Source organism: Protobothrops mucrosquamatus, unplaced genomic scaffold (assembly GCF_001527695.2).
Source record: "Protobothrops mucrosquamatus isolate PMUCROS unplaced genomic scaffold, P.Mucros_1.0 scaffold45, whole genome shotgun sequence".
Classification (NCBI taxonomy): domain Eukaryota; kingdom Metazoa; phylum Chordata; class Lepidosauria; order Squamata; family Viperidae; genus Protobothrops; species Protobothrops mucrosquamatus.
Window position 1 is genome coordinate 2,655,818 of NW_015386427.1, and position 25,591 is coordinate 2,681,408.

Sequence of the window (25,591 nt, forward strand, 5' to 3'; positions counted from 1 at the left end):
TGGCCTCACATATAATATTAACTCATAAACTATGTTTAACAAATACATAGCTTGAGTGGTCATCATGAGAATAAAACGCCACTTTTAGGTGATGTAGCCTGACTTTCTGAGGTCAGAATTATTTTATTCCAGGGCTATGTATAGGAATATGCTGTGACTATCAGAACTGTTTGACAACAACAAAATTATTTCCAAAGTTTATTCCCTTCCCCAATATAATTGAGCTTGACAGAAAATTCCAATGAATTCAGTGCAATTAGGAAACATGCATAGAGATTATACTGTAAATCTCAAAGAACTTTGAGGGAGAAAGGGAGTATTTGGGGGAGAAGGGGAACTTGAAGGCTATTTAATTCATTCCCTGTTTGACACAGGAAATAAGAATTAAAACATTTTCAAGATGAGAAAGTCAATTCCTAATTCTAGGTAATTAGCAATACTCTCAGACAATACTGTCATTATCAAATTATTCAGCTGAACGCTATCCTCTTGTTACTTAAACCCAATGAATTTAATCATTCTCCCTATGGTAACAATAAGCATTCAACTTTCTCTTCTATGTGTCAGTCCTTACGAAATTTAAAGAATATTATCATGTTTTACGTATAGGAAAAGATAAAGAAAGACATGAGGACCATCAGCAACAAGGTTGATGGACTTGATAAAAAGACAGATATCACTGTTGGAAGTTTTGTAGGGCAAAACAAATGCCTTTCTTAATATATCAGCATTATGAACTTACTCTTGTTGTTCTTCATTTAGTTCAGGAGCAGGCTGAACATCTTCATAAACTGCAACATTAATATCTTGACTTTGCACAACATTAGAGTCAGTAACATCAGAGTCAATAACACGCCGTCTTGGTACCTGAAAGAAGCAAGTTACAATTTTATTTAAATAAATAAGCAAGACCACAATAAAAGCCCGTTCGTTCGTTCGTTCGTTCGTTCGTTCGTTCATTCATTCAGTCAGTCAGTCAGTCAGTTTCTATAGTCAACCAATTCAACCAAGTGATTCTGGATAGCTTATAATTCTAAAATTATGAAAGAATTTAAAAAACATTAAAACTGTAAAAACATCCACAAAATAAATAAATTAATAAAGAAAGAAAGTATATCCAATATGGAAAATGGCAAAACTGATGGATTAGGACAAAGGAGACTACTTCTTACACCCCATGAATCTCAATGAGATGTTTTAGGTCTGTCACTTTTCCAGCCTAAAATACATAATAAGTTTGTTGATATGAAGATAAATTGGGAGAGGTACAGAAAATACAGGTAGTCCTCCCTTAACAATGGTAATTGGGACTGGAATTTCAATGGCTAAGAAGTGCAATTATAAACAATAATTTCATACGACCACCCCACTAGTGATAACAGTTCCACCAGTCCCCAGATACCAAAGTTAAGCAAGGGCTTCACATGACCATAGCTTCCACTGTCTTGCCGGTTCCACATTGACTTTGCTTGTGGGAACCTGACAGGGAAAGTTGTAATCACAATCATATGACCAGCTGGAACTATGACAGTCAGAAATCTGGGCTGATTGCTGACCATTTGGATTATAATCATGTAACACGGGAATGCTGCAACTGTTGAAACTTCAAGGACCAGTCATAAGTAGTACTCTTTCAGCACCATTACAAGTTGAAGAGGACTTTAACTCCTGCAATCTTCCAGGGGGAAGAACTGAATGTACAAGTGGAAAATAAAATAAGTTTTCAAAACATGAATTTATAGGAATTCTAGTCTGGGGAATCTTTAAATTATTTTATAATTCCATTTTACAGACAGTACTGATTCTTCAAATATGTCTATTTCATTATACACTCACTTACCGGTGGGATTTCTGCAGTATCTGGAAGTGTAATAAATTCATATACTCCAAAATCTCTCGTTGCCCTTTCATGTCCTAAAAATAGAAGTGTTTAAATAAAAATATGAATTATGATAAGTTGTACTATATTACACTTCAAGTTGAATTCCAATGAAATATTACGAAAAATTTGAATGCTGGAACATTCAAGTAAGAGAATGGAGGTAATAGAATGGCAGTTATGTACATGATGTTCCAAGTAAAACATTAAAAGAAAACAGAAGTTCAGAAAAGAAGTTCACACTTTCCCCACAAAGTAAATATATAAAAGTGAAAAAAAAATCATCCTTATTTGTCCTCAAACACTAATTTTATTCCAAAGTAGATGAAGTACATAGAAGCGTTATAATTTCAGATTTCAAAATAAAATGTCTGACCATCACAAATTTTGCCCTCATATCTGTAAGAAATGGTTTATGTGTGTTTATGTGTCTGTATCCATGTCCCTGCACTTACTTTCCTTGGTATCCCACAAGTTGCCTGACTCATCTGTTTGACATTTTACATATTAATTTAAAAAACAGGAATCAGTCATACTGCAAAAAAACACTAATCTCCAGCATAATTCCAAGCATATTTCTGGTCCAAAAAGGGTTTTTTTTAATTAAAAAAATATGAAAAGCTATAACCCAGACCTTTGTTCCAAAGTAAATGTATCTGCCCTTCTCCATAAAAGACAAAGATAAGAAAATTTGTCACTTAACAGGCATCCCTAGCACTTATATTGTAGAGTGGTCAACAGCCCATTCTATCCAACTGTCTATCATCTATCTGTCTGTCTGTCTGCCTGTTTATATATCTTTCTAGTTTATGATGGATATGTTTCTATTTTATGCTTATATTACCTGAAACAGTTTGTCCTCTTCGGTATCGTGCGTTAGTCCTGCGGCCTTTTCTAAAAAATGGAAATATTTTAAATTTCATGTAGTATTAGTATATAGCAGATTTTTTTCAAAAAAATAAAAATAAAAGTTTATGTAGAATTCATATAAAAGGGAATAATTTAGTTTTCTACCTGTTCAATTTCTGCTGTATTACTGCAAAAAAGAAAGAAAATAAAAATTGTTTTTAAAAAGTATAATTTATAGAAACTTTGAAGGTAATAGGTTTTCATTTAACATACCTTTATGTGGCTGAAATCGTTTCCATATTGCGAAAATACATATTGATACTATCAAAAATAATGAAATTCCAGTTATTATTGCTAGAGGTGATAAATATTTCCATTTCTGATCCAGTCCTATAACAGAGAAGGACAGAAATTAATCTTTGATAGTTAATTGTGAAATAATTCTGAATAGGCATATAGTATAACATTCATAAATTTATTTAATTTTTTTTTAAAAAAAATCAGAACATCAGATACAAAACTGCTTAAGTTTGATTTAGGTGATCCCAGAACATCTAAAATTAGTATCTCTTGTTGCTCAGACAAACCAGAATATTAATAAATCCCTGCATTTAGATTAGGTATAGATTAAAGGTGCTTCTATGGCATCTTCTCCCAATGTTGACATTCAGATATAGCTGGATTGCATGTTCTATTATCCTTAGTAAAAATAACCAATACCAACCATTGATGGAGCTGTTCTCCAAATATACGAACCCAAATGGGTGCCTATTATATTACAATGGTGAAAACAAATTCACACATTTTGTGAATATATACATGAAGGGACAATATTTTGGGGACAACTGATACCTAATATAGATGTTATTTTGGTTTTAGTAACTGTTATAAAATATTAAGTCAAATTTCTTTATTCCATTCTTTGGTCAATCACAGCACAATTTCTCAACATTTATGTTACCAACATGTAACACTCTCCCTTCCTCTCTCTCTCTCTCTCATTTATTTTTCTTTCATTCTCATAAAAGCAAGCATAATGGGATATTTAATTAATTGATTCTGGAAAAAACAAATAATAACTAAGAGTTCATTTACACCTGGCATTTGTATCAATACAGCATTAGGACTTCATTACTTTGTTCCCACATCATTATCCATCTTGGGCAACAGAAATGAATTTCTTCTGTTTGGTTGCTGCATAGTTCAAATTATAAACCTTCCATTTTGTAATTTGCCTGGTTTGAATTTCAATTTTTCCATATATTTGTTCTCATGTCACTCTAAATAAACTCAGAACTCCCTAATCGATTTCAGAAAGAATATTATCTGAGAATCAAATTCTAATTCTCATGTTCCATTTCAAATCAGTTTTAGAATTAAAAAATGCTGTTATATAAATAAGGTGCCCTGAACTTTTGCTCCATCTTTACTTTTGGATCCTAAGCTCTCTTATTCTCTTCCTAATTAGATACATATAAAGAGGCTCTATAGGTAGTCCTTGCTGAATGAATACAACTGGGACCAACAATTCAGTTGTTAAACAAAATGGCTGCTAGAGTAAGTGAAACTGAGATTGTGTTTATAATCTTAGTTTAGCTTTCTTTTGCATTGCAGACATGCAAAGATCATAATGAGAGAATTGGTCATAAAGTTACTTTTTCAATATTACCAGCTGTGAGTGATTACTATATAAGACAGTTGTTAAACAATGACTATCTGTTCAGTATACTTAGAGCTATGGTTGCAACTCTTGAGGAAAATGCTTTATTGCAAACAATTATCTCATATCATCATTAGAGCTTTTAGGAAAAAAGCAATGCGCAAAAAGAACAATATTTGGCCAGTAGCTTGCTCTCCTATTATCAGCTTATATTTATTTTTATCCCTATTTTATGATGTTCTGCTACCTTAGATTCTACTAAGATATTGTGGTTTTTGACTAAATGGCAATTGATTGGTTAGAGAGAACACAAAATAGTTATCAGGGTCCTCTGCTTATTCTTGACATTCTGATGTAAGAGTTTGCACAGCTAGTTTCAAGCAGTTTCAGAATATTCTCTGTGAGATTGGGAAGGAGAAACAGTAAGGAGTATTGTCCTACCCAGGGTTCAAGATTCATAGACACTAGTTAATAGAACTACCCACTGGGTCTCTAACAAAATATCACCTAAATTCCTTCAAAGCACAAATGCATGTTATCATTTGAACTGTTTTAGTCGAGACTGTTCAACTAACTGAATACATTTTATGGAGCACATTGGTTGCAATGTAAAGCTGGGTTCATTCACCTAAACAAGTACTGATTTATATATACTGCTCACAAAAATAAAGGGAACGCAAACTCCTTCAGTTCCATGTTAAAATGTTCCCTTTATTTTTTTGAGCAGTATATTAGTACTTATGTTTCTGTATTCTATTTTATCTTACACTATTTATTTTATTTTGTTATATTTTAACTCTTCTTTCTTCATCTTATCTTATTTTATTCTACTTTGTTGCAACTCATGCCCATTATTTTTTGATAATGATCAACTGACTAATCAATAAAGTACCAATGAAAGAGAATAATCAATAAAAAATAATCAATAAAAATATTTTGAGTACTGTACAGGAATAGCAAGACATGAGAGAAATGTACTGTATGTGGTTTCTTTCTACAGCCATCTCTCATCTAAGAATTGCCTTACACTAAATATTGCCTTAAATGACTACTTACCTCTGGGTTTCAAAAAAAATGATGTATTCTGTTCCACCCTTTCACTGAGGCGACAAAGAACATACATGCAAAAAATATGTAATTGCTCCTTCTTCTTGAACAGGAAAACCACTTTATCTACCCAGTTTAGGTATTTGAAATTGTTATTTTCAAAAAGTTATTTGTCCTCATTTTTGCAGATGAAATTGTTAATGGGGATTTATTGTGTCACTCATTAACAGCATTTGCTGTGCTTGAAGGTGGCCATTAGGTGATGCTCACACTTCATCCCTACTTCTAACAACTGGAGAACATAAAAAAAATCCTTTTAAAATCTACAGCAGTGGAAAAATAAATACTGGAACATTATTAAAAAAATAGATGAAGCCTAAGTAGGCAGCCATAGCTTGACCATGAAGAAAAGAATGCAAGATATCTGGAGAAAGGATTACACATGAAGAATATGATAAAAGACCTCCATAGGACTTAATACATAAGTCTGATCACATATGTGGTTTGCTTTTTTCTCTGATAGGGTTATGTGTCTTCTTAATACGGAATTTTTGATCTCAAGTCAGTACAAAAATTCCTGGTTGGCTGGAGATTATGGGAATTGAAGTCCATGTATCTTAAAATTGCTAAGGTTAAGAAACATTGATGTAGACTACTATTTAGGAAAACAGCAGCTAGAGATGATTTTAGGTTAAAAGTATTAATGTACGAATATGCTGGGTTGCTTATTCAACATGTTGTGACATTGTTTTTAAAATCTACTTTTATTCCTGACAACATAAGTAGGTTTGTTCCGAAAGCCATCCTAGCCAATTCCATATAGCATTATAAATCAAAATGTAAGTTCCATCAAGAATGCATACTGCCTTGTCACAGTTTACAACTGCCGTCTCCTCTTGCAGGAAGTCTCTTTTTAGATTTGAGAGGAAAACAGAAAACTAGGAACAAAAATAGAACAGCAGGAAAAGGAGCTAGAGAAAAAAAAGGTTCCTGCATCAAAAAAGGAAATTGAAATCTTTGTTGCTCTTTCTCTGAATTAAGCTCAAATGCTAGCAATGTCTACAAGTCTACAAACTTGGATAAATGAGACAAGTAAACAAAATCCTGAAACCTTTAAGACTAAAGAATGTGCAAAGACCATCTTGCTATAGAAGACAATAGAAGCTCCTTTTTTATTTGCTGCAACTACCATTCCTACACTCCCCAAATATTACAGCTTTCTTTAGCAGCAAAGAAGTCAGAGATTTCTACCAATAGTTGTATAAATTTTTGCAGATATCATTCCCTTAACAATGTTAAAGCGTTGAGACATGAAACAAGGCATGAAACATGAAATTATGTATTTCTACTGCTGCACATTTGAAGGGACAAAATAAAAACAAAAACCAACAGTAGTTAATACTCTCCTTGAGACAAACTAAATGTTTCAGTAATTATAAACTAATTGCAAATACTTCATTGATCTCTAGAGATAAATGTCAGGAAATAGGAAGGATAGTTCTAACCAATTTTAAACTTTAGAATATCCCCATAGTAATTTTAAATTAAATTTTAAATCAAGTGTGGAAGAGCAAAATAGAATTCACCAGAGGTTTTAATATGTACCTGAGTTCCAGCATCAGCTCAGTGTCAACGCTGCTAACATCAGATGTTCTTGCTTTGACAATAGATGGAAATGCAGCCATTTTCCTCTATTGCTTTTAGAGTTAGTTGATGCTGGGAGGGGGAATGTGGATGAGAGTCTAGCTAGTCATAACAATAACTTAGCCATGGGAACCCAAGGTCATTGGGCCCTGAGTTGTTAGAATTTTGGTGAGCTGGAGAGCTGGGGAGAAAGCCCGTGCTTCAAGCTAATCGGGGAATGTGATTTATGACTGTTAATTGGAGGAGGGAATTGTGCTTTGTCACATTGTACCAAGGGGAGGGGAATTTAGTTTTTGGTTTCAACTATGTAGTGCCGATATTATGTTTCTCGAATAAAAGATTATTTAAGGTAAATAATGCCTCGAAGTTCTTTTGAAGAATTTTATCTGTTGGAACCATTACACTGTTTGCTGCACCCAAAAGCATTTTTTTAAATGTCTCAATTGTTGTAAATGTGTCTGCAACAGCTAAAACCAGTCTCCATTCTATGCAAATTTATTAGTAGAAAGCAGAATGTAAATCATTCAATACAATCATTGTATCTGTACAGAACTGGATACAGTTCAACACATCACTAGGATGGGTTAATGAAATTGCATTATACTTGATTTGGTTCTGATGCTGGTTCACGCTGCATATTAAACTATAATTAACTATAATTTACTAATTACATAAAATTGGCTTTATTTATTAACTGTAGCTTATATTCTTCAAGGAAATCAAGGAAATATTTATAGTTCTTCAACCTCTTTTACTTTATCCATGCTAGAGAATTACAGCTGGGTTTTGGCTACATTTTGCACAAACTGCCTATTGTGGTTCATTGTTTAGTGGAATATATCAATACATCCAGCTTGTTAATAAATTATATTTAAGTAAAGCATGGTTTTAGCATGATATATGAAGCAGGTATGTTCATTAAATTAAATTGTCTTAAAATTATCCAGTGGATTTCATGGCTGAAAGGAATTTCCAACTCAGGTTTTCTAATCTAGTATCTTATTCCTATATTACACACACTTGGGTCATTACTATTGTGATTTATGAATCATAGCCTAGCATAATGTTGTGAGCCTTGCCACTTATTAAATAAACCATGGCTTTGTGCATGAACCTAGCAGATTTAGTTTAAGGTTGATATAGCAATTTTTTTTAAAAAAAATACTATAAAATTGCTTAAAGAGGAAAAGAAAACAATACTGATGTAGCTGATGAATAATCATATTCTACTGTCTCGCTGATGGATTTAGTTTTTCCTGGAGAAGAATAGATATATCTGGTAACAACATAGTAAAAGTGCATTCATAATAGAGCGACTGATTTTTTTTTGGTGTGTTTATATATCTAAAAGTTAATTTGTGGTGCCTCTTATGTATATATTTTCTTCATGGTGAACATTTTGCCTGGTGCCAGGATAAATTATATTTGTCTCCTAAAATGCCTATCTTTAGTTAAATATATTTAATCCCCTAATTTAGTAAATGTAAATATGAAAAAGATAAGATGTAACCATGGTTTCACAAATTTGCTTATTTCACTGATAAGGCATCCGTGTGCTAGAGATAAAGTCCAGTGCTTCCAGTTTTGGTTCTGCTAATCATGTTCAGAAACTTTTCACAATTCTACAGAAGCTTCCAAAATGAATAGGCAATTTGTTCAGAGATATTATTTTCACACTAATTGAATAGAATTGAGAGGAAAAAACATTTAGTATAGATGCCAGATTAGCAAACCCAGCTAATCTATTTGAATGAGAAAGAAAAATAATAATTTATCACTTCAGGTGTCACATTTTTATATAATACTTCCCGTCTTGCTTTATGGCACGAAGGAAAAAATTACTGATCCCTTACCCTTTATAAATAGGTGTCAGTCTGGAGGGGAAAAGGCTTCAGAAAGAGAAGGGATGCTGATTTCACTTTTTTCTCTGTATTGAGAAGGAGCAAGTAGACGGAGATAGTTGTTTTTAAAGGGACAAGATATGGAGTGTATTGAACCTCAAACTGGGAATTACTTCTCAGCAGTTCCATGTAGATGTTGAAAAGGAGGGGGGAATGCTCTATGGAGTGTAGCAGTTTTTAATACAGTCAGCTTCTCTTATAAGACCTTGCTTGCGAATAAAGGAGAATATTTATAGCTCTGGATTGAAATGAGGGGTCCTTGATGCTCTCTGAACTTGGTTGTTTTCTTGAAAGAAAGAAGGAAAGCACCAAGGATCACCCTTGCCAGTTAAATTCAGGATCCATTTTTTTTCTGAGTCTTTCATACCACAGAAAATACTGGTTCCTATATCTCAGGGGTCTTCAAACTTGGCCCTTTTATGACTTGTGGACTTCAACTCCCAGAATTCCTCAGCCAGCGTGCCTGGCTGAGGAATTCTGGGAGTTGAAGTCTACAAGTCATAAAAGGGCCAAGTTTGAAGATCCCTGTTCTATCTCCTAATCACATAGCAAAGTAACATTTCATATGCTTCCTTTTCTGATAAGTCAATCTGCCTAATGGTAAAGACTTTTGTTTAAAAATGCTAAATGTTCTACCAATGCCAAACTATTTTTAGTCACTTTGTTTTTACTCTGAAACACCAATTTGTCTGTTTGTCTGTCTGGTTCAACCTAATATTAGTTTCACTATTTAGTTTTAACCTGTTGTTCTTTTAACATGTTTGAAAGAATTTTTTTATGTACTATTACCCTAAATCCCTCTATACAATAGGCAGCTACTATTCGTAAATGGCACAGAGTTTTGTGGTGCAGGCGACAAATAAGCTTAGGAAATGTACTGTAAGGCATCATGCTAATTAAGAAAACACTTCAGGACTGGAACTTTACTATCAAAAGAACTTAAGACAGACTAAAGGTTGCTTCTGCAATGGTATGAGATCAGACGAAGATAATGAGGACACCCTGCTTAAAAAATAGTTAACAAGGTATGTTTATGCCACAGCACGTGGGATAAGATGATGAACCAATTCTACCAAGGTTTACTGAAGAGACTGAGAGAAGGAGAAGGAAGAAAGATTGTTCTGTCTATTTAAACCTGGGAGGAGGAGCGGGGGGGGGGGGGAGACAATAAAATCTGTAGATGCCCTAGGCTTACCTTCAAATCCCCAAAGCCTTGGATGGGGCCATTAGAGATTTTTAAAAATTGTCACAAAATTGCAATCATTTAAAAAATAGTTAGAAGCAATCATATCATTTATATTCCATAAATATAACTTAAAATGAAATCAAATGCTGTTTAGGGAGGGACCTAGTCTATTTCTTTCTTTTAGAATCGATGCAGTTGTCTTCTTCCATTAGATGAGCCTAAACAAAGGGTAGGCAATATCTGACCATTTAGAAATTACCATTTTTAATTATTGGCAATACTGAGACTGACAGCAGTCTGGATCAAACAATGGAGGTTTGTAGGTTTTGAACTACTCAATATAATAATGTATCATAAAGCAATATACAGTTGATTTATCATTGTTGATCCATTTTGAACTTCTCAAATACAAATAGATAAATCTTAAATCTTGATATGCTGGCACAAACATCATCAAATAACTACATTATATAGTGTGATGTTAAAGAACAATATGAAACCATACTGCAATGCATAAAATAATAATGAGATGTAGGACATGCAAGAAATGCTTGTCAAGCTGTTTAGCTTCCATTCCTAGGAAAATGTCTTAACACATCCAAGGATAAGAAATGTCTTAAAAGAAAATAACTTTTACATATGCACTGAAGAAAAAAGAATTTGAACATTCTGCATATAACAATCTGTATCCTGTGGGATCATTTAGGATCAGAATGTTCCTTTGCAGATGCAATACATCTCATAGAGCAGCCTTTCCCAAATTGATATTCTCTACACTGTAAACTTATATCTATTGTATACCTGTCATTCATTCATTCTTACCTTTTGGTATTACTATCACCAGGATGTGGGTTTCAACATGGGTTTCAGTCATGTTGTTATAAGCAGTGCATATGTATTCTGTTCTCTGTGTCACCTCCTCAGATGCAATTTCTAGAAATTCTCCATATTGTACTGGATGTATGGAGTTGTTTGCCTTCAGGATCCATGAATAAATATTTGGTGGATTGGAATCTGCTTTGCAGTACAGCTGAATAGCATCACCTTTATCAAGCGTAAACACTTTCCCTACTTTCTGGCCTTTGGCATTATTTATGGTAAGTCCATAGGGTCCATCTTCATAAACATCACAGTGACACAGAGAGAAAGAAAACAGATTCAACAGATGGGACTTACATATATTCTGCTTAATCCATTGCAAACATACTCCCACTAACTGCTTACTAAGGTTAACTTTAACCCATCCCCAGCATCCTTCAAATAATGCCTGTCTTTTCTTGTCCATTACAACACTGTTGAATGAAGGAATGCACACACTCAGATTCAGAACACTATTGAAATACAGAAAGAGATAGGCAATTAGCCTTGCAGTTAGCATAAGTATTTTTAGTACATCAAGCTTATCAGAGATGTTAGCATTTATTTATTAAATTTATAAGCCACCCATTTCACTTTCAAGGAACTGCGGGCAGCTTACAGCATCATAAAAACAAAATATAAAAACATTAAACATTAAAATTAACAAAAATTGGGTAAGCTAGGAACCATTATGTCAATGAGGTGGAGGTGGGATCTTTTTAATCCATTAACTACCTGGCAGGTACTTCTAGCATCACGGCCTCTTTGCTAGCCAAGAAATACCCTTCTTTTGCTTAATTAATGTCAGTTTCAGCCACTAAACCTAGAAACCTATGGTTGTTTTGGTATAAGTCTTCGTTTCTTGATAATACCGTGTCCACCTCTGCATAAGCATTCTTCACCTGATCACCTAGAACCTTGAGAGAAGGCTATGCTTGGGCCCATGGGATAGGAAAAGCCATGATTTGCTAAACATGGTTTCTTCAGTTGTCTAGCTTTCATGTAAGATTTTGACATAAGCTTTCCTCAATATGATATTCTCTCTCTATGTTGAGATCACAATTTCTAGAATTCTCAGGAAGTCTGACAAAGTATTTCAGGAGTAGTACTTCTGGCATGTTGGGAAGATGCCAGATGGGTAAGATGTTCAGATTTTACAAACCACAGTTTGAATTCACAAAACTATAATCAAGTATAATTTAATGTTTGTGAGAACCATTACCTAGTAAAAAAAGCAAGCATATGTATGAGTTTATGTATGCTCAGGAAACCAGAGAATGATTGACTAATGTTGTATTATTTCCATTTGTGGTAAACCAGAGTTTATTTTAACTAGGGTTTGCTCAGGAAGCTATAGATTGGGTCCACATGATACACTACACTTTTTAAAAATCAAATGTATTAAAAATACAATTGTTTAGATCATATAGTAGTGTAGTGTACAATATACTAAGCCCCAAATTCCAATTTACAAATTATAAAATTTAGTTTTATACACTGTGCTAACATAAAACTAAACAAACCATGTAATTGCTTAGTACAGAATTAAGGACATGCAGAACCAGCAAAATCAGGAAGCAACGAGGCTTATAAATACTGGTACAAATATGGGGGAAGTGCTATAAATACATATTGAAAATCATTAATTTGAGAACAGCATGCAGTAAATGATATTGCCACAAGATCAGCTTGAAGGAAGAAGTGGAGTAGGATTTGCTCTATTATACCATTAAAAAAAACCTTCTTCCCCTTTTCTCATTTTGGTCTTTTCCCAATTTCTGTTCTTTATAATGACTCTCTGGCACTGCTAAAGAGCACCAAGTATAGTGTAGTTTGCTCACAGCTAAATTTGAAGCACTTTTGGTGTGATTTAACTTTGATTGCAACAGAAATATGGTAACAAAACAAAATTATACTCTCTTCTGATTGCCACTGAGGACCTTTCTGCTTCCTTTTCTCAGGATTATCTTTTGGCCACTTTATATCTAACATCTGTCATGACAAAAGGATATTTATTCTCTTGTTAAGTATTGTAACTTTATGGTTTCCATCATTGTAGTTTCACATTGTGATAAGGGGTGCAATTCTACATCAATAAAACAAAACATGATAAGACAGTATCTGTGGCTCACATACTGATGCCCAGGTTCACAGGCTTTCACAAATGTATTTGGACCATGTTTACATATCTAAATATGAGGCTTGGAATAATATGTGTTCCATTAAAGCATTCTACGTAGTCTTTTGATATTGGTTGCACTATACCTCCTATAATTTGGGGAAATTTATTTTGGAATATGGGATCACTGCACTGTGTGGGAATTTAATGCAGTTGAGACTTTATCATATTTTTTCCTAAAGGAATCCAAAGCTCTGTAAAACCTCTAGTTCTATGGTTGGCTACTCTGGCACAAACTGGAATTTTGTTGTGTTGATAGCGATCCAATTATGCAGGCTGAGTTAGTTTAATCAAATGTAAATTCCCATAATACTCTCTGACAGTGCATGGTCAGAGATACCATTTTACAATAAAATTGTTATTAAATACTTGCCACTACATGTATTACCTGTCAAAATAATTAGGTTGGAGTAGAGACACAAAATATTAGAGTCCTCTATCAGTTGTGGGTTCTGTTTAGGAACTGGAGCCTTGATGTCTCCCTAAGGATGTCATTTTCTGGATCTGATCCTGAGGCAATATAGAATCACCATCTATTCTGCTTGTAAAATTAGCTAGTAACTTGCTCAAACGTGTACTTAATTCCCCCCCCCTTTCCTGATTGCCTTGAAGAACTTGTGATGGTGCAGATTAAATACAATTGTACACAAAAGGGATTTTGGAAGAAAATATACAATTGAAAAGATCACAACCATTGTTCATTTTGTTCTGCACTAGTTCAGTATAAATTAAGTATCTATTAAACTTGTTTTGCAATTTTTATACAAATAAAAAATGGAGTGCGGCAGGATTTCCATTAGTGACTTTTGTCTTATGGAATCATCCAACTATTTTTATGCTGATGCAGCAGAAATGTTACATGGTGACAAGCTTTGTATCTCTGTGAAGTCTCCAAGAAGATGGAAGTTACTAGAGGGTTAATGGTATGTGAATGGTCCTCGTGGGAAATTCTTTCCAAAATAATCTTTTACATGTTTAAATAAAATACATTTGAGGTGTTAAGACTATTTTTAAATAAAAGCTTCTAGTAGGCCACTACTTCTTTTTTGATATCATTCTGAGCCAAGACCTTTTACCTCAGTAAAACCTATTTACTAAATGACTTGTAAAATAATAAATCATCACTTCTTAGCAACAATTTACTTCTCAGGGGGAACATAAGCAATTGTATCTGTCACCAGGAAACTGTAATCCATCTTGTTTTTGAACAGATGGTATTTACCATGAGTGACCTTTATTATTACTCTAATTCCCCAGGCAGCAATGGCATATGGTCTTTGTAGCTTGTAGAGCCATTACTTGGTTGTTATTGAGAAAATTGGCAGCCAATAGATAGAATTTTAAAATACCACTTACAAGTGTACTTTAAATTATGTAACTTGAAAGCAATATTTAATGGAGGAAGTCATGGTGGATATTGGGCTTCTCTGTCAGTTGGGGGGGAAGACTTGATGGCTTATACGTTCTTGAAGTTTCATGCAAATCCTCTTGTGTAAAAAGAAACAATATTTTGTTTAATATTTGTTTAAATATTAACAGGAATCAATCATAAATTCATTTGCTTGGGTTTCTTTGGGAATCCAGCCATTATATTATACCATACTATATCATTATCATTGTTAATTATTGTTTTATCCTTTCAATGTTTACTGTTTTTAATGTTTGTAAACTACCCAGAATAATCAAATCAAACAAACTTACCACTGCAATATTATACATACAAATTAGTTTATTATGGCTTAATTAATCTTGTTTGAAAGAAAGCCTAGCTTACACAATGAGTAGAAAACTTGTTCGTCTTAGGGACAGATGATAAGCTTAAGTACCATTATATAAGCCCAGTCTGCCCATAAGTCTATTCAATGAATCATGGTTTAGTAAGCAAAGGGTAAACATAAAATCAGCTATCATGAATTAAATTCTGTATTAATGTTACTTAGATTTATAATATTACTTCTCAACTGTATTGAAAAATGCCCTCTATTTGTGCATGTTTGTAGCAGTAGTGTAGTGCTCTAGCCATGTCACTAGATGGGGCAACTCAAGCAGCTTTTCAGGGAAGAATCTTTCTTTCTTTCTTTCTTTCTTTCTTTCTTTCTTTCTTTCTCTCTCTCTCTCTCTCTCTCTCTCTCTCTCTCTCTCTCTCTCTCTCTCTCTCTCTCTCTCTCTCTCTCTCTCTCTCTCTCTCTCTCTCTCTCTCTCTCTCTCTCTCTCTCTCTCTCTCTCTCTCTCTCTCTCTCTCTCTCTCTCTCTCCTTCCTTCCTTCCTTCCTTCCTTCCTTCCTTTTCTTTCCTTTCCCTGCCTTTATTATTTTTACAAATAATTCAAGGTGGTGATCATGTCCAACGCAGCTTCCTCCTATTTTCCCTATAACAATAACAACCTTTTGAGGTGAGACTGACTGGCCCGAGGTCACCCAGCTGGCTTTTATGGCTAAAATGGGATTCGAACTCATGATCTCCCACTTTCTAGCCTGATTGTCTGAACCACTAGAACAAACTGGCTCTCTTAATTTGTGATTGTTCAAAACTGTGCAGGAAATGAGCTGACTGAGCCTTCCCGGTCTAATAAGAACACTAGGAATTCTGCAAACAATTATACTAATATATCTGAAAAAACAAGGCATCCTGAATAAAAGACTGTACAATGTAAAAAAGAAAACATCTATGTACGTGGTTCTGTGTTACAAGGTGCTGGAGGTGCACCATGGTCTGACTTTCTCATTTATATCTGTGGTAGTATATTTAACATTACCAGTACTAAATAATAATTCATACTCTACTATGCACTCTCCCTCCATCTCAATTACTTGCCACAGGTAAAAAGACAAGTGTAGGTAAGACGGTTATGCTGCCTAACTCCCATAATATTCAAATATATTTGTTTATGGATTTGTTATACAGGTATTCCTCAACTTACAACAATTCATTTAGTGACCATTTGAAGTTAAATGGTCTGAAAAAAAGTCACTGAAAAAAGTGACTTATGACAGTTTTTCACACAACCATTGCAGCACCTTCATAGTCATGTGATCAAAATTCAGATGCTTGGCAACTGACTCTTATTTATTATGGTTGCAATGTCCTGGGGGTCATGTGATCACTTTTTATGAACTTCCGACAAGCAAAGTCAAAGGGGAAGCCAGATTACCATACTTAAAACTTTGTTACTAACTTAAGAACTGCAATGATTCATTTAACAACTGTGGCAAGAAAAGTCATAAAATGGAGCCAAACTCACTTAGCAACAGAAATTTTGGGCTCAATTGTGGTTGTAAGTTGAGGATTATCTGTACTTTTATTCATTATTTCCTTCCTGAATTCATAGTAGAATGACAGCTTCGCAATTACCTTAGAATAAGATAGAACTCAATGGAAAATATCTATAGCTCAGGATTGAACAGTGGAGTTCACGGTCTCTGAGCTAGTTGGCTGCTTGCAGACATTTCATTACCCAACTAGGTAATATCATCAGTGCAAGTGAATGTGGGGTTTGCTAACTGTTCATATGTAGTAGCTTGCCTGCCAATTTTCGTGGAGGCCATTTCCTCCTTGGTAGTTGTGAATTACTCAAGACTGAATTGCTCAAGAATAGTCAGTTTTGAACCTTAACTGAGAAATTCCCTACAATGCTTCTAATGTTAGTCACTCTGAAACTCCATGAGACATTGAAATGGCCACTTTCAGCTAGCTGCCATTGTTGTTGCTGGAGTCTGCAGTTCAATCAGAGCTCAGCAGCAGAAAAAGGGGTTAGTCACTTTTTTATCAATTGTAGAAGCATTATATATGCTTTGTTTTCTTTATAGGCTGCTATAGCTTTCCTCAAGCAGATTCTCACATAGTCCCTAATATGACCAACAGATGGAAATCCCTAGAGATTAATCCCAACACATTTGGAAAGCACCAGTTTGTAGAGATGGCTATAAAGCAGAAAATGGTCATTGCTGAGTGAGAGTTTGAAATTTATAATTTAATGCGATGACCCTGGCATGATTCCACTAGACATAAATACTAATAACTAGAAAAGTGGCTAAAGGAAGGAAAGCAAGAAAAAAGTAAGGGTTGCTAAAAAGTTATTACAAGTCGCAGGCAACCTCATGGTGAATCAGTGATACAGATTTTAATCAATGAACAATATGTAGCTGTCTGGAAATTACTGAGCAGTAGGTCCCATTAGGTTTAGAGCTAGCATAGGCAACCAAAGAAGGAGCAAATGACATCACATGACCATAATATCATTGTGTAGATTATATAAATCACATTACATAATCATGATATGGCATTGTAAGCCAACCAGAGTCACGTGATGTGGGAAACATATCAATTTAATAAAATATACATGCTGTTATTGTGGCTTCTATTGAAAGCTATGCTAGTTAGCATCCCGATAGCAAAGAATTTAAGTCCAGCAATACATATGGCTCACAGAGGGAAGGAGTACGAGAAACAGGAAGAAAAAAAACTGGCATACTCCATGAAATTGATTGGGTTTATCTGTTTTCAAGTGAAACCTTCCTATTTGAACTCATATCTACTCTATGCATAATAGCTTTTTAACATTCTTTTTTTTAAAAAAAAACTTTTCTAATTTCCTCTCCATTTTCTCTGTTTGACTAAATTCAATTCACTTTTTGTTGTGTTGCTTTAATATGCTTCCAACATCTTTAGAATCAACAAAGATGTTGGAAGCATTTGTTTGATCCTTCTTTCAAGAGAGGATCAAGTGAACCAGTTGGTTTACAGCTTGGTAAAGGCATTTTTGTAAGCCTTTTTTCCCCCTACCAGTCAAATCCTGTCTGCCTCCAACATACTGGACGTAGCTAATGCATGTAACTAACCTGGGTTATTTTTATTATACACTTCTTAATGCTTGCTGTCTTAAATATTTTGTGCTACAGTTTTATGTTGCATTTTATATTGTATTCTATACAAATATTTTTCTAACACAAAACATCTTGAAATGATCTGAATAAGATGACATAACATTTCAAAATAATAATAGGATAACAAGAGCAGTTGCCATAATCATGTCATTTTCAATTGTATATTGTCTCACAGGTGTCAGCTTAAGCAAACATATCCAGTGTCCTATATTGATTTTGCACAGAAATTAAAAATGATAATGATATGGACTTTAGGATTTAATGTTCTTGCTTGTCTAAAATATAGTCTAGAGCCCATTAGGGATTTGGATTTTTTTCCCTAATATACCACCATGAAGCAAAACAGAAACAGCTTCTGAAAAATTATGCAAAACAGCAGTAAGAGTTTCAAGAGTGGGCCTTAATACAGGAGTCAATACAGTGTTAGAAATTTCTGTTTCCCCTCTTTCTTCCACCAGCCTTCATGGATGTCTTTTTCCTCCTATCATCAGGAACAGCCAAAGAAGTGTGATAATTGGATAAGAGACATTTTATGACTTTCCAGCTCTTCATCAGATTCTTAATTTGAAAAAGATTTTTCTGTTCTTGTGGTACTCTTCACTATAATTTATAACATGTATTATAAATTGTTGCTGGAAAGGCTTTAAGAGTCTGACAGCTTTGTACAACAAGTTTTCCAAGAACAGGTTTTAGATTTTCTTGTCCATTTTTGGACTTCTCTACCATGGATACTGAGGATGTAGACTATGGTTTAAGTAAAAATTAATCCTCTATTTTAATTCCATATACAATCATGGAATTCAAAGTGGGATACACAGTATTCAAAGTTGTCCATCTTTCAGGCATTGGCCAATTTAAACTTTGGATATGTAGAAGTTTAACTAGGTTAACTTTAAGATCCTGGCACTCAAATAAATAAAAGTCAAAAGAAAATTCTGTAAACTCCCCCTCCTCAGGAAAAAAAACCCCTTGTATAACTCTTAAACATAATACAATACTTTAAAAGACCTACATTGAAGTTCAGGAAAATGTTGAATAATTTTTTCTTTACTATTCCTTACCATCACTATATACACTATCACTAAAGATATTGTAATGAATTCCTCTCTCAAATCAACTAATACCTACTATTAGAAGGGAATATCTGCAGACATTTCATTTCATTTCCAAACTAAATAACACCGCTATTTTGCAAATTCACCCAAATCAAAGAGATTAGATACATTTCATCTACTTACAATATATTGTTGGCGTGATCATATCACTCATCATGGCACTGACAGGGTTGGTTACTAAACAGCTGTAATTTCCAATAGCTTCTTTAAGAACCGGGGCAATGGAAAGTGTATCTTTGTTTATAGTCATGGAGCCATTGCTGCTGTCTTCAATTGGATTTTCATTTTTCATCCACTGGTAAACCACTCTCGTGCCTTTTTCCACCACACATTTCAAAGTGATGTTTCCTTTTTTTCCTACAACTCCAAATGAGGGTTCCATGTATATGACAGGCTTAGTGACAGGCACTGCAATGGAAACAATATTGGGAGTTATGATCAAGTCATTTCTGTTATTTACATACAGCAGTCTAGATAATTTTGGAGTCTACATTTCCACTAGTAGAAGATGGTAAGAACTGTCACTGCTTGTATTTGGGACCTCTGCAAAAAGTGGACCCTCAATCCAAAAACTTTCTTAAAAGAACAAATTGACTTTTTAATCCCAAATGTACTCTATAAAGAGAATCAACGTCATAAGTCAGTTTGTAAGTCAGTCAGTTAGGGATGCATTATAGGACTCAATTTGTATATATCTTATCTAGAGCTTTCATTATGTTATGTTGAGAATCCTGGAAATTTTAGTTTCAACATACCAGGTGGTGTCAGTTTGGGGAAAATTGCTCTAGATTCTTCACCAGTATATCTTTTAGAATATAGTTATAAATAATTGCCATTGGATTTTAATTTGCACATGCATTAATTTGCACATGCATTAGAACAATGTAAGTAAATATTCCGAAATATCCTGATGTGTAATAGACAACAGTATGTCATAACTGTGAATGTCATCTTATGTAGTATATTTTAATTTTTAAGAATTTGCAGAATATATGCTAAAGCTTGTGCCTTTCCTGCAATAATGCTGGATTTTGATTATCACCCCATTAGATTTTTCTCTATTACCAGGAAGTTCTCTAAATAGCATTACTTCACTGCACTGAATGTTCAGCAGGACAGATTGTGGCTTTGGGGGGAAAAAAGCCCAGAAAATATCTCAGATAAACAAGAAATGGTGAACTTATGACCTTTAGATATGCCGCTGAACTCTAATTCCCTAGTCACAGCCCATATGGTAAATATTGGTGAATAGAAATATACTCCAGCATTTCAAGTTACTTACCATTAACAGTAACCCGAATCTTCTCAATTGCTGATTTTGTCCCATTGCCACGGATATTGATTTTTACAATATAATTTCCTTCATCACTTCTGTGTAAAGAATTTATCAGCAAAGATGCATTTGGAGGTGAAAGTGTAAATTTGTGTCTATATTCTAAGTCTGGAACAACCGATCGATTGACCGAAGTAAGCAGATATTTAGGGTTTGTTGGTGGTTTTTCAAAGAGCCATATGATCTGGATTTCAGAAAAGGTGAAGTTGAAATTATAAGCAACCTCAAGTCTAAGTGGCTGTCCTTCAATGCCATTGACTGTGTGTGAGGGAATTGTCATGTTTAATGCAGAAGAAATACCTGCAACAGAAAGATTACATATATTACAGGTGGAAATACACATAGGACTTGCTTCAGTTCTATTGTAATATATCTTAAATGTTTTCAGAATTAATCATCACTTGTTATATATCACATGTGTAAATTCATATTATGACCATTTTGCATTTTTGTTCCTTATCTATAATGCCATATATTTCTTTATGCGATACATTTTTTTCATATTGGGTTGTATATAAACATTACACACATCTCTCTGAAAAGAACAGACAAAGTAATAATAATAATAATTAACTTTTCAGATTAACCATCAACAGTGAAGGAACTAACAGCCAAGAAATACTGCAGATGAGTATTTGGTAGAGCAGCCAGGAAAACCTTGGAAAAGGCACTCAAATGCCAGGATTGACTCTACCCACAAAAACCAGAGTCACGCAAGCCATGGTATTCTTTGTGACATGCTGTAGAAGTGAAATAAGCAGGATAGGAATATTAACATATTTGAATTTTGTGTTGGCAAGACTCTTGAAAATACTGTGGATAGTCAAGGAACTAAATTGATGGATCACTAAACAAATCAACCCAAAGTTCTCATTTGATGCACAAAAGATCAGGCTAAAATTATTCTTGTTTGGACACATTATGTGAAAACCTACGTTTTTAAAACCTGTGCTGGTTACAACTATAGAATACGTTCATTTTTCCTCTAATATTTTCTTGCAATTATTGCTTGACTAATCCAGAGTAAACAAATTTGCTTCTGGATTGATTTGAATGGCTAGGGATTGCCCATGGGGGTATAGCATGGATTCAGAAGGTGCTCAGGGGTCTGCAAGAGATAACATGATGGTTGGGGAGAATGCACAGAAGTACACAAGAGGTGGGGTGTTGGTTTTGACCCAGCCTAAGTAAAAATGAGGGAAAACTTCTTTTGTACTGTATAATATCCTTGAATGCATACTATAAGCATTTAAACTTCACTAAAACCAAGTATTGTCTTGCACTCTGAATATTAGTCAGTAAAGGAGTGAATTAGATGTCCACTCATTTCTAAGGAAATAGGTCTTGCAGAGTTTGTCAGAACATAGAGCTTTCAGACAATGTAATTATTTATATCAGATTTATCAAAATTGCCTTTAAGAATGTTATATTTTGTAAGAAAGCCAAAGAAATAAAAGTTTCATCCATGGAGGGAAGATTGGCTTCAGAATGAGAATTGATAGTATTCTTAAATACAATGTAACCAAGTAGCAATCTCACAAGACTGTTGTGAATGCAACACATGTAGTCCTCAACTTACAACCACAATTGAGCGCAACATTTCTATCGTGAAGTGAAACATTTGTTAAGTGAGTTTTACCCCATTTTATGACATTTCTTGCCACAGTTGTTAAGTGAATCATTGAAATTGTTAAGTTAGTAACACAATTGTTAAATGAATCTGCTTCCCCATTGATTTTGCATGTTAGAAGATCACAAAAGGTGATCACATGACCCTGGGACACTGCAACCGTCAGAAATATGAGTCAGTTGCCAAGCAGCTGAATGTTGATCACATGACTGTGGGGATGCTGCAAATATTGTAACTATGAAAAATAAGTCAGTTTATTTAGTGCCACTGTACCTTTGAACGATCACTAAATGAACAGTTGCAAGTTGAGGACTACCTGTAGTTAGTTCAACAAACTGCTAAAGTACAGTAGTGTAGGCTACATGGGTCTACCTCTGAAAACCAAACGGACATTAGGGCACCATTAGACCAGAATGGTGGCTCAGTTGTTGGCAGATGGTCGCTATCAAAAGTTCATATCTATGCTTCAGGCTTTGAATAGGCCTTGTTTCCTACCAGCTTCTATATGCAATTCAAATGCAACTTTTAACCTTAGCCCCTACATGACCTGGTTCCAAGATATCTCTGGAGCCTTCTCTGTTCAATTTCAATTTGTCCAATGCAAAGCTTATGGAATAATCTAGTAGCAGTTCCCAACTTCCATGAAAAATGGTGAACGGAGGCCTACATAGGTTGGCATTCCATTACAGGACAAATATTATGATGTGTGATATTTGATCAGCACTTGCCTTACTAGGCTTCAGAAAAATTACTTATGACCAGGGCTTTTTTTCTCAGAGAAAAGGTGGCGGAACTCAAACCTGGCCACGCCCTCATCAAACCCTAGGACCGCCCCTTTAGAGAACAGGAATGCAAGAAAAATTTGGGAGGGGCTATTTCCGGTGCGGGAGGGGCTATTTCCGGTGCGGCCGGCCCGGAAAAAGGTGCCGGAACGCGGTTCCGCCGCGTTCCGGCTGAAAAAAAGCCCTGCTTATGACAAGAAGGCATTTGGTTCTTAATATGTTGCCATCTTGTTACTTGATTTGATGATTGTTTTAAGATTCCTATTTAATACTTTTAACTTTTGTGATTTTTATGATTATTTTTACTGGGATAATTCGAACGCACCAGTTATCTTTTTTATTTTTTGATTATGGCAAGTAAACATGAAATAAACCAAAACTAAATAAACCATGGCCTAATATGACTTATGAACCCAGCCACTAGAGTTGGCCCTTGACTTAGAACCATTTGTTTAGTGGCTGCTCAAAGCTACAGTGGCACTGAAAAAAGTGACTTACATTCAGTCCTCACACTTATGACCATCACAGCATCCCTACTGTCGCTTTGGAATGAAATTTGAATGCGTGTATCCACAATGATTGCAGGGTCCCAGGATCATAGGATCACCTATTGCAACTTCCTCAGCCCACTTCTGATAAGCAAAGTCAATAGGGGAAGCTGGATTCGCTTAACAACTGTGTGATTCACTTAACAACTGCAGTGATTTGCTTAACAACTGTGGCAAAAAAGGTCATTAAATTGGGCACAACTCACTTAACAGCCACCTTGCTTAGAAATTCTGATCCCAATTGGAGTCATAAGTTGAAGACTGCTTGGTTTTTTTTCAGCCATAGGAGCTCAATTTCACATGCAGGTTTTAACTGAATTAAATAGAGCCACCAAAGATATTGTATTAAGATTTTGTCTTAAATGAGGTGATGCTTTTTACCTGTTCCAAGTACAGGTAGTTTCAAAGCACAACCAGAATTGAGCCCCAAATTTTTGTTGCTAAGTGAGGCGTTGTTAAATGAGTTGCACGCACTTCATTTTACCACTTTTTTTATTACAGCTGTACAGCAGATCAGTGCAGTTGCTAAGCGAATCCTACGGTCATTAAGCAAATCTGGCTTCCCCCATTGACTTTGCTTTGCCAAAGCTAGCTTGAAAGGCTACAACTAGTAATCACATGACTTCAGGACAGTACAACTGTTATAAATACATGCCAGTTGCCAAGGGTTTAAATTTTGATCACCTGACTTTGGAGATACTGCAACAGTTCCAAGTGTGAAAACTAGTCATAACTCATTTTCAATGCTGTTATAATTTTGAATGGTCACTAAATAAACTGTTATATGCTGAGTACCACCTGTACTGTAATCAACTGAATTGGAAATTTTATTTCATGTTGCAATGGAATACAATATTGGGAATATCTAATTTGCTAACTACCTAATACAGTATTGCCTTTCACCATATTTGCAGCAATAGAATTGTTTAAGATTCAAGCCTTGTGTTTTCTAGCAGAACCATTGCTTTTCAGTATATGGTAGTGCTAGGACTGAAATTAAATTATCACAAGTATATTATATAAATGCATGGAAAGTTTTATTCTAAAACCTAGCAAAATTATTTTTCTATGTTCCATTTTTGCTTTGGTATACAAATTTTTCTTTTATTAAAAACAAGTTTAGGAATGGTTGATCCATAGACAACAAATTTCAAATATAATTTTACCAACTTGTAAGAATCTGAAACATAAAAGAAGCTTCTGAAGCAAATAATGCACTTTCTTAGCTTCTGGTGTCTGTGCTTGCTTTCTTTGTATTCAGCATAAACAAATTAGATATTCCCAAAGTGACCTCCAACTTTTGCCTAGGCTGCATTTGGCTTTTACATCAGTTTTAAAGTATTAGTAAGCACAACACCACCCTTGTTGACTGGAAACGTCCTTGAACTATTTTACTGAAATAAAAAAGATGACATAATATTTTGAGTTTCATACATAAACCAACGTTCCATGGGAAGGGTTTATATTTTATTTCAAGCACTTTTCAGTATCAGTGACAGTGTAATTTTGAAATTAACCTAGTTTAATTTGTTGTTGCATTACCTTATACTAGTGGCAAAATGCAAATATTGTACTATAGTAGAACATAATTGGTCTGTTTGGTTTTTAACACTGGGATTTATGACTTAGCCATTTGTCCAAATCCATTTAATTGTGAAATTATTAGGCAAGGTACACCCAGGTTTAACATAATGTCGTGTAAAACCCTGTGAATATTTCCACAATGAATAGAATAATGATATTGGAACAAATGCTAATTTTAAACCCAGTTTGCACAGGAATGAAAAAAAAAATACCCTCTAGCTATTACAAACCTGTTACTCTTAAGTATAATGTGGAAATTTTTATATCTCCTGTATGTGTAATCAACTTGGAAACAATAATGCAGAAATAGGGAACCAGCAGCCCTCAAGACATTGCTGAACTACACTTCCTAATATCCCTCACCTTTGATCACATGGGCTATTGCTGCTGAGAGTAGCATTTTAGCAGTTTTGGAAGGGCCATAATCCCCCTTCTCTTAAAATAATATCAGAAAAATCTACTTTTTAATTTCTAATGCTAAATACTATTTATGGAAAAATATCAGAATGAATTT

General features: G+C 34.5%; 1 protein-coding gene across 1 annotated transcript; it reads right to left on the reverse strand.

Moving 5' to 3' along the window:
- Positions 1–738: 738 nt before the first annotated feature.
- On the reverse strand, positions 739–25,477 carry HEPACAM2 (HEPACAM family member 2). The gene is made up of 9 exons (XM_029283266.1): positions 25,441–25,477; positions 20,483–20,833; positions 19,324–19,608; positions 10,989–11,282; positions 3,002–3,118; positions 2,894–2,915; positions 2,724–2,761; positions 1,841–1,914; positions 739–867 (listed from the first exon to the last, which is right to left on the reverse strand). The coding sequence occupies exons 1-9, from the start codon at positions 25,475–25,477 to the stop codon at positions 739–741; spliced, it is 1,347 nt and encodes a 448-aa protein (XP_029139099.1).
- Positions 25,478–25,591: the final 114 nt, after the last annotated feature.

Excerpts from the sequence above, each read along its gene's own strand:
- HEPACAM2 (XM_029283266.1), bottom strand. The coding sequence starts at position 25,477 with ATGCTACTCTCAGCAGCAATAGCCCATGTGATCAAAG. Across the intron at positions 19,609-20,482 it reads GATTCGGGTTACTGTTAATG|TGCCTGTCACTAAGCCTGTC; the intron begins GTAAGTAACTTG and ends TTTCCATTGCAG. Across the intron at positions 868-1,840 it reads ATACTGCAGAAATCCCACCG|GTACCAAGACGGCGTGTTAT; the intron begins GTAAGTGAGTGT and ends TGCTTCTTTCAG.